Raw genomic sequence first — 10,917 nt, forward strand, 5'->3', positions numbered from 1 at the left:
AACAAAAATTTCGATCTGAAATCTCAAAATTCCCGTTTTAGCACCTACCGGTGTTGCTCTCTCCTTTTTTTTAGTATTTGTTGTTATAGCATCCACGGAAATACATAATCTGTGAAAATGTCAACTTTCTAACTTTCATGGTTCATGAGATACCGCCTGGTGACAGACAGACGGACGGACAGCCGAGCGAAAGTAATAGGCTTCCGTAGGGAAACGTACGGAACCCTAAAAACCTCACAAAGCACTTTTCTAATAATTTGGATTTTGGAGTTATACTGCTCTATCTAAGAGCAGAACAGAATTACATTATTATGTTTAATGTTTATACTACTTTTTTTTATACAATAAATAATACCAGAATATTTTTGATGCAGATTTAATAAATATTATATTTTTTATTATATTATAGACTATGCGTGTTTGTTACACAATTGTAAATGTGATGATAAGTTGCAAAAAAGAAAAATTGTTTCAACAATAATATTAATGTTCGGTGGCAAATAATATCGTTATTGATTTCAGTTTAATAACTATAATTATTATTCATAATGTAAAACTGTAAAAGCATAATATACAGCACACGTTTATGTATTTTTTTTTCTAACACGTTTATGAACTATGACACCATTTAATCATAATATTTAAAAAAAAATGTATGTAATCATGTTTTTGAAGTCTTATACTAATTTAGTAATGTTTATGTGAAATACCTAAATGAAAATAATTAATCAATTTAATTAAAAGAATATGCACTTATTGGATATGGCCTATTGGTTTAACATTTATGTGTGTTTTTTATTTTATTTTTGAGTCTGAACACGTTTCCCAGCAGAATAAATCCTCCAATCATCAACCCTGAGGGAGGCTTTTGGTAGCAAATTGGACCGCCTCCGCTCAGAATCGTTTCTATCAAATATTCAAATACCTTCAAATATTATTTTGTTTATTTTGACATCTAAAACTGTGCTATACTTTTTATTTAAATGGTGATATAATATTATACGTTTTTAAGAAAAAATAGTGGAAAATGGAACTATTTTCAAACTTAGGTTTTGGCGACATACTTTTTTTCGAACTTGGGTGTTGGCGACAGTTTTTAAAACGACGTTTAAGTTATTTTTGTCTACGTTTCTTAACTGAAAAATAATCGTTTTTGAGTTACACCAGAAAAACAAAATCAAATTTGTCAAAAATTGGTATTGCTTCCTCCGAATCTAAAATAGCAAGAATCAATGTCCACACATACTGTAGGTATTATTTTGATTTTAATTTATATGTAAATATAAATAATACGTTTTCTTCTAAAATTTATTTATTTCAAAACTTGTATTTAGTATTTTTTTGTTTTTAATTATGTTACACTAATTAGTCATAATATAATAAATAATCACACAACATCCAAACAATCACCAACCAAATTGTGTATGTGTTGCTTAAGCAACACATGGACTATAGGATCGCCGCCACTGGTGTTGAAGGTGGTGAAAATGCATCTATAAGACTTAATTATAGGCAATTTACTGGCTTAATACTCATAATACACCAATATCATAGTCAATAGACTATAATAAACGTGGTCCAGGATGAGGCATTATTCCGATGTGGAATATTCAGTTCCTGCAGTTAATGCAATATATTATTTAAAATTATTTCTTTATTTGTTTATTGTAATTATTACATTCCCTTAGTTTATTGTTATTTTAAATTATAACAACAATATTAACAATTTGAATTATGTTATGGTGAACGCTTCCTAGGCAGCAAGTGTCGTTATAATACTATCAGTATTGGTAAACGATTTTTCTGTGGTATTATTTTGTTCGGTGTGAACATTTTCTGCTGTATTCAGATCTGGGAAAGCTATGTTGTGCACCAAAGTTTCAATAGCTATCCGAGTTTTGAGTTTCTTGTCCATTGGAAGTGTGGATAACATGGGTAAAAGGCTCAATACAAAATGTTTGTCATCCGAGATATTTTCGTCTTGATTCGGAACCTCTGATGTCACTTCGACTAAAAAAAAAATTTGCATAAACAAAAATAATAGTTCTAAGTAACTAAAAAAAAAAACAAAGTTGATTTTGCTAAAAACTGGTGTTATAATTTTTTTTGCGTTTTCCGCTGTTTAAGTTAGCTTTTCCTAATTCTTTAATAACAGTCGTAAACCTTTTTTCAAATTGTTTTTAAATTGAAATTGTATTATGTTCAACTAAGATTGTACGATATTAGTATCTTTAGTGTTATCGATTTTTATAATTTATAAATAATTATGATTGTAGTTATACTCAAACTTTTGTCCACGCTCAATTGGGCTTCAGCCATTAAAGGGCTTTCAAATCCTTTTTGAACACAAATATACCATCCAGCATCATCGATTGTCACAGATTCGATTATCAACTTGCCACTTAACAATGTCACCTGTACAAACCAATATGTTAAAAATTTAAAATGATTGTTTTGAACCAGTAAAATGTATTAATATAGTATCTATTGTGATTGTATTGAATACACATTAACCTAATTAGTTGTATGTAACTAATTAAAAGTTACAAATATTTATAATTTATGTTACCTAAGTCCTAATTCACAAAATACAATATTGACGAGTATGTAAAATGTTGCTATCACATACTAAATTAAGAATAACATAATTTTCAATTATATATAATATATATGCTAATCATAATCTCACGTCATTTTCATTGTCCATCTTTTTAGATTGTGAAAGATCCACGGTTTCTATGTCTATGTCCATTGGGTTTGTACTATTCAAAAAGTACCAATCGATTTCTTTATTGCCGTAATCAAATGCATGACAAAAAAACATTGCCCTGTCTCCCGACTTTAATGACAAATCTCGAGGATATTCGGAAGAAAGAGGTTTTTTGTTTTCATTATCTGAAATTGAATTATAGCAATATTGATCAAATATTCAATAATTTGCTTATCGTCCATTACCGTAAACAGCTACAGCGAATTGGTATTGGATTGAACCGTATTTGTTTTTCACCACGCACGTATAATTTCCAGCATCCGACAATCTTGCAGGCTTTGAACTGTACTCATTATCGATAGCGCCATAACCTTCAATTATTGCTTTTTTTTCAATGAGTAATTCGTCATTTTTAAACCAAGAAAACTCTGTATCACTCGTACCTGCATTTGAACATTAGGTATTTTAGGTACCTATTTCTAAATAATTTTTCATCAACACATCCAATAGTTATTGTATATTTTAATTATGATAAACGCCTTTTCTAAAGTGCCGAAAAATATAATTATGTCAAAACTGTAAAATGCGAGTTCAAATCAAATATAATAATATATTTCACATTCATTAGACGTTTTGTAACATTAGTAGATATTATACACACCACGTGGTTTAACACAACGTGTTACGTACCTGCGTTTTTACTTTTTACACAGTATGGGTAAGATTTCATAAAACTTTCCTACATTGAAATGTATCGTAGTACGGAATTTGGTTTTCAAATACATATTAACTCATTTAATACAATACAATCAAGAAATTGCAAAACGGAAAATAAACAAAATACTAAATAGTACCTATTGATATACCAGAACACTAGGTTCATCGATATAATTTAAATAGAAAACTCATATCAATATTAATAATAGAAAACTCTTTTATTTGATTAAACACGAAATTATTTTATTGCAACGGCTATTGTATTTATAACTAGTACAGGTTCTCCCGTACCAGCAAGTCATGTTGTTTTATTAATCAAAAAATAGTGTTTGAAATATGCACTCTTAAAATAAATATTTGATATGAAAAATAAAAATCATAAAAGTTAAAACACATAGGTAATACCACTATACCCAGTGTCGTGTTTAGTATATAATAAGTATGCTAATATGAATATATATGTATTATTTTTATTTTTGAATTGCAACAAAAAAACGATATAGATTTTTTAGAAAATTTTTTATGCTTGAAAATTTTATTTTTCCAAAATTTTTCTGTTAAGAACTGAATTTTTTTAGTTTGACCTCCTTAAAGTACTAACTAGATTTACATTTCTACTAGAAACCACCCTTAAAGTGAAAGATTAAAGCTTTTTTTTTCTACTAGGTATTGGTACAGTAAAAATATTTAAATAAAAGACACATTATTATAAAATCTCTTAACTGAGAAGCTGAATATATCCAGCCATCCAGGTATGCTATAAATTGTCGATAAACAGTTTGATATCATTCAAAAATCGATGAATGCAATAATAAAGAAGTCGCAAAGAGAATATTTTAATAATGAATATTATTGTTTATGAAATAGATTGCAGTATCGCTTACTCGTGAATGGACAATTCAGATGTAGTGTCCTGTTTACAAATAACGGTACATCCTCCGTGAAAACTTTCTGAAACTTTGGTTTAATTTTTCCATGCGGTTCCCTAGTATAATTTGTAGTTTTCAAAACAAAATCACGCTTTTTGGAAAACGTTTCATTCCCTTTAAAACCATTCATTATGCAAGAATATTGTCCTTCATCGTCGAATCTCACATTTACTAAATCCAACCTATTTATGACCGTTTAAGACAATAATAATTACAATTTACAGATACCTACTTTTTTAATTATTGGCTAAGTATCGAAATAATTATATAGGTACCACTGTGATGTGGACAAAATCTCAGTTGGTAATACCGCAAAATGCCTATTGTCTTTAATTTTTTTCCATTCATAATCATCGGGCACATAGTCTTCAGAATAATGACATTTTACTTTTAAATTGCTACCTTTTTTGGTCAAAACAATGACATCTTCTTCATCTAAAAAGAAAAATAATTCAACTGTTTAGAAAATAAGGTAAATAGTGAAATTATGTAACCGTAACAATATCTTTATATTATGGGAATATGAGTATTCGTTTGAATAACGTTACATTTTTATCAGTAGTGATAAAAATGAATGTAATTATTGTAATTAGTCAGATTGATATCACTATATCAGTGATATCAATAAATAGGTACCAGTACCTGGTACCTATTTATTATTTTTTCAATTCTGAATTAATTGCATATTCATTTTTGAATTACTATATAATAATATTATTATGTTGTTTGTGCTTTGTATACGCAGTGTTTGAATTGGGGGAAAAATAGAAAGGGTAAAAAAATGTGTGTACCTTTATCATAGGCACAAATAGGGGGGGGGCTTTAGGGGCTAAGCCCCCCAAAAATGTCAATAGCCCTCACAAACATTTCCTACATTTTGTTTTAAGCTTATTCAATATTATCAAATTATGGCCCTATTAGCTCTATTAGCCCCCCCCCCCCAAATCTCAAATGCTATTTGCACCTATGACCTTTATACTTAAATATATCATTAGGATATAATTAAAATAATTGGTACGCATAAATATTTTTCTGAAAAAATGTTCCCCGCGTCTCAACTCAACTCAAACACTATGTTTACGGTATACCTACCATTGGTCGTTATGATTTGAGTTATCAAACTTTTCTATAACCTCATGTCCTCATATAACTACCTTCCTAATGACTTTGTCATAGACCTATAAATTAATGGACAGCGCATTCCCCTCCGCCTTGCCATCAATGCACGGGAACCATATAAGAAAAAGAAAGAAGAAAGAACGAAGAGAGAAAAGAGAAAAAGAACATGAAGTAGTTATCATAGACCAATGAAACTAACACTGTATTTCTCCTTCGTTCTCTTTTACTCTATCTATATCGTACCCTTGACTTCTCTCTCTCTCTCTCTCTCTCTCTCAGCACAGTCCATTAATTTATAGGTCTATGGACTTTGTTCAACAACAATAATATTGTGTAGTGATTTTTTTAGTACATTTTTAACTGTGATAAAGTTTTTTTTTAGTATTGTGAGCCTTTACTAAGTTGTTTTATAAAATACTGTTTATTTAACTCAATATTCACGTAATCTGCATGTAATTATTAATTAAACCGTGAATTTAAAGTAATTTTATACATAACACTTCCAAAAAACAATCAGTTAAAACGTATGTGAACAATTATTATTAATGTACTTGTTTGTGTAGATACGCAAAAATAAACTATTACTTTCTAATATTATATTTTTTGAATGAGATTTTCGGCACAATCCTTCGGTCAGTAAAAATACTACGAAAATTGCCACTGGTAATATTTTCAATGGATTCGGATGATCAATCATTTTTCTGAAATAAAAAAAAATCTTTACTTATATAGTTATATGGCAATAAATATTATGGTATTGTGCATGGTTTTAATTAAATAGAAAGTATATTAAATAATAGATTATGATACATTTCGATGTTTCAATTTTCAATAAAAGAAATATTGACATTTTAGATTCTGATTCGAGATGAGCATATAGCAGTGAATATATAGCAGGATTTTAATTACGTGTTTGGAAAAATTAAAAAAATTTGAACATTTAATGCAAGATTTCTCATCATAAGTTGTTTTAATAAAAGATCAAAATTATTAAAGATGCATAGGCATTAATATTTCATATACATTTTAAGTTCAATTTATGACAAAAGTCGTAAAAATCCCGAAAATTTGCAAATTATTTTTCAGTTAGAAATTCATAAACACTTTTCTTTTCATAGCTAACATTTAAAAAATTTGATAGAATCGTCCTCATAAGTTTTTCTATTTTTAACAAAAAAAAAAATTTACCGGAATGTAACGTTATTTATAGCCATGAAATATTTTCGAATTTAATTTTTTTTTTAGTTATTAAATTTTATTACTTATACAAGCACTTGTCCAGTTGTCCACCTATTTTTAAATATTTAAATTAAGATTTGAGATACCTTGGTAGTTGATATTTTCACAAAGTATTTATATTTTAATTTTCTAGGTGTGATATTATTTTGAAATTATTTTAGATCTTTTTGATCCATGTATAAAAAACTACTATACATAATAATTAATAAATATTATGAACAACTATTAAGAAGATAAAAATCATTACAATAACAGAACTTTTCAAGTCCAATGTATTATTTTAATATTATCAACACAATAATGATATTTGACCTATATAACATATAATAAAATTATGATACCAATCACGCCCTTTATTATTAATATAAATTGATAGTTGTATAACATAATAGGTACATATTATTAAGGTTGTACATATACAATAAATAATAATGCATCAATGTCATAGGTGAAATAGCATTCGAGTTTTGGTGGCTAAAGCCCTAATGATATAGCATTTGCTTAAAAATAATTTAGGAAATGTTTGAGGGGACTTAACCACTACCCCTCCCCACAAATATTTACGCCTATAAACCACATATAACAGAAACACAACTTTTATATTCTGAGCGGAGGCGCGGAGCGATGAATGTATTTATTTAACAATGATGTGTGTTTTATTTTTTATTTTTTTTTTATGTCAGTCATCACCTTTTAGGACAGTAAAAGTGCTTAGATTTTTTTCAGTATCTTTTCTGATAGGAAAGTGATTCTTGTTGGTACTTAAGGGGGTCAAAAGTAAAAATAAGGTCAAAATACGTAAAAATCACGAAGATGTGCAAATTATATTGAGTTAGAAATTCATAAAAAATTTTCTATTTAAATCTAAGATTTAGATACATGAAAATTTCATTGGATGTTTATATTTTCAATTTCTATACACCATACAATTTTGAAAATAATTTGACTCATTTTGAGCTGTTTTCGGACATTGTCAGTTTTTAGTTTTCAATTTTTAGTTTTTTCAAATAATATACTTAATAATATCATAGGCTGACTGACCGTCTTCGCTCAGAATCGTTTTTCTTATATAATAATATTATATCATTGAATTCAAATTTAACACCATCCATTACAGTGACCCACTTGTAACCTACTGTACAGCAGAGTCAGAATGACACCCACTTGCCCACCGTTTTTAGATTGTATTCCTAACAATATTTTACTATTTTACCATTATATATATTAAGCTATTTTTATTGTCTAATAACACAATTATTTTTAACAACTATAAGTATTTAACAAATAAATATAAAATAATTTAATAATGTATACACTACCTGTTTTCGTAAAATTACAATATTTTGAAGTTGCGTTGACTTGCTTGTGAATGTAAAGCGATTGGTACAACTATCATAGGATGTTTATGATTTTAATCACCATAAATTATATAATGATGTCTCTTCCCCTCTTTATGACGTGTGCGATATATTCTAGATAAAACATGATAAAACATTTAATAATGATAATTTTATCATCATTTTTCATTAGGTATAGACATTAGATAGTGTATATACAATTATAATTAAAATGTGTGGATTATGTATATTACATGTGCAAATGTGCAACCTTATAGACTTCTATTGAACAGGGCTTACCACCTGAATCATTTATTCTGGTTTCGTGTTTTGAGTGCTGGATGTATTAGGGTGTTTAAACGCCGGAATAAAAATTTAAACTAAAGTTCAGGTTTGATAACCATTGTTATTCGGGTTAATATTGCCAATATTGGTTGATATGGGTGTTCAGTAGTCTGGAAAAAAACATAACTTTTGAAGGCTGATGCTTCAAATTCTTTTTTTTTAAATTTGTATTAGATAATATACAATCTATGCCAAAGGCATAATAAGAATATATGCTGGAATAAGTTTGAACATGAAAAATGAAAAAGGTTGAGGGAAGGAACCATCCAGTGATCGCACTTCCTTTTGCTTAAATATATTTATATATATATATATTTTTGTTCTTTAATCATTAAATAGATCTCTGCACCAGTTTCTTTTTAGACGCCGTGGTCGATTTCTAGGAATCGTGTGCGAGTGGCTAGACCGGAAATTATAGGGTTTGAGTGAGAAAGCAATTTGTTGAAAAAGCGTTTGTAGTAAGTTTTAGCTTCTTCATGAATGGTTTTGATTTTTAAGTCAGATGGATAATAAAATTAGAAGTATAAAATGGAACATTGGTGATAGAGCGCAGAATTTTGTTTTGAACGGTTTGTATTTTGCTAAGGTTGGATTTTTTGGCATTGCCTCAAAGTCGTAGGCCATATTACATAGGCTTAATTAAGAATTTGTAAATGAGCAGTTTTATATTTAGTTTAGTATGTTTTTTTGATAATAGTGTTTTCAGCAACCGGAGACGCACATTACAGCGAGTTTTTTTCCCTTACGTGTTGCGCCAAAGTGAGACGTCGATTAATGGTGAGCCCTAGGTACTTAACTGATTCGGATACATGGATAGGTATATTAGCTAAAGAAACTTCAGGGCAGGGGGCAAGGCGAAGAGTAGAGGTAGTGTGAAGTGATTTTGATTGGTTTACTTTCACTCTCCATTTATTGTACCAGTTCGGCAATAGGTTGAGGTGGTGTTGTAGATTTAGTGAAGCAGAAATCGGGTATTCGAGAATTGCTATGATTGCCTTGTCATCTACAAATTCGTCTACAGTAGTGTTTAAGGAGGTAGGTTGATTATAGCAGCATATATATTATATAGTATTAGAGACAGTATGCCTCCCTGTAGGACTCCTGCATTGATGTTTGCAATATTTGAAAAAGAAGAACCAAACCTGACTTGGAAGTGACGGTCGATTAGGTAAGACTGAATCAGCAGGTAGTATGTTGGTGGAAGAAAACGTTTTAATTTATAAAATAGCCCTTCATACCAAACACGATCAAACGCTTGTGACACGTCAAGAAATACGCAGGAACAGTATTTTTTTTTGTTCAAGTGAATAAGATATAGCGTCAACTAACCTGTTTAGCTGCCAGCTGGTGTGTTGTAAAGTGGGAAGCACGAAAACCAAATTGAGTGTTAGGCCTTAGGAAGTTAGCCCGCCAACTTTGTTTGATTTTCACCAATTACATTGTAAGTTAAAGTAATCTACTTTTAAGTAAATGTAAGTTGATTTTCAGAATTTGTAAGTTCGTGGGAGCTAAGTTATGGTCGAAATTAACTTGGGGGGCTAACTTAAAAGTTGCCCCCCAACTTTGTCCGAATTTCCCCGGAAGAATTGTAAATTGTAGTTCTCTATTTGTAAGTAAATGTAAGTTGATTTTTAGAATTTATAAGTTCTTGGGAACTAAGTTATGACCTTTTATAACTTGAGGGGCTAACTTCACATTGCCCTCCCAACCTTGTTCATTTTCCACCATTTACATTGTAAGTTGTAGTTCTTTATTTGTAAGTAAATGTACCTAAGTAAATTTTTGGAATTTGTAAGTTCATCAGGCCGACGAACATTTTTTTTTAATACTTAATAAAATTGTTATAAAAAGATTAATATAACTTACTCTAAGAAATAATTAATAATAAAAAAAATTAACTAAACGTTATTTCATTGATAATCATTATTTAATCATTTTTGTTTTTATTTTCATTAATTTTTATCAGATATAGATTATATTATATTAAATATAGATTTGTTTTATTCAATCAAGATTCTTAAGCAAATATTGATTTTTTATGAAATATTATAGATCTTTTATTACGATTTTCTATTTAGATTTAAATTTGTTTATTCCGATATGTTTTATTCAATCATATGACGTACATTTTAGATTCTGAGTGGAACGATGAATGTATTTATTTTACAATGATGTGTGTTTTTTTTTATTTTTGTGTCTGTCATCACCTTTTAGGACAGTAAAAATGCTTAGATTTTCTTCAACAGTACCTTTTCTAATAGAAAAGTGAATCTAGTTGGTACTTTGGGGGGGTCAAAAGTAAAATTTTTCCAGTAGTTTTCAAAAGCGCCGTGAAAAACAAAACAAAAATTAAGGAAAAACTGGAATTTTTACGCAAAATCTGTTTTCTAGAAAATTGATTTTGGTTTTTGGTGCAACTCTTAAACAAATGGACGTAGGTACATCAAATTTTGACTGAATGTTTATATTAGCATTTTCTGTACACCATAAAATTTTCCAAATATTTTGACTTATTTTGAGC

The 10,917-nt window shown here is 28.9% G+C and overlaps 1 protein-coding gene across 1 annotated transcript; it reads right to left on the reverse strand.

The window, feature by feature from the left end:
- Window positions 1-1,634: 1,634 nt before the first annotated feature.
- LOC100160364 (hemicentin-1) lies at window positions 1,635-8,154 on the reverse strand. The gene is made up of 8 exons (XM_016807699.2): window positions 8,034-8,154; window positions 6,061-6,176; window positions 4,632-4,791; window positions 4,312-4,538; window positions 2,956-3,153; window positions 2,690-2,895; window positions 2,283-2,415; window positions 1,635-2,010 (listed from the first exon to the last, which is right to left on the reverse strand). Exons 2-8 carry the CDS (start codon window positions 6,170-6,172, stop codon window positions 1,754-1,756), a joined length of 1,293 nt encoding a protein of 430 aa, XP_016663188.1. The 5' UTR covers window positions 6,173-6,176; window positions 8,034-8,154; the 3' UTR covers window positions 1,635-1,753.
- Window positions 8,155-10,917: the final 2,763 nt, after the last annotated feature.

This window comes from Acyrthosiphon pisum, chromosome A1 (genome assembly GCF_005508785.2).
Source record: "Acyrthosiphon pisum isolate AL4f chromosome A1, pea_aphid_22Mar2018_4r6ur, whole genome shotgun sequence".
In the NCBI taxonomy this organism is placed as follows: Eukaryota; Metazoa; Arthropoda; class Insecta; order Hemiptera; family Aphididae; genus Acyrthosiphon; species Acyrthosiphon pisum.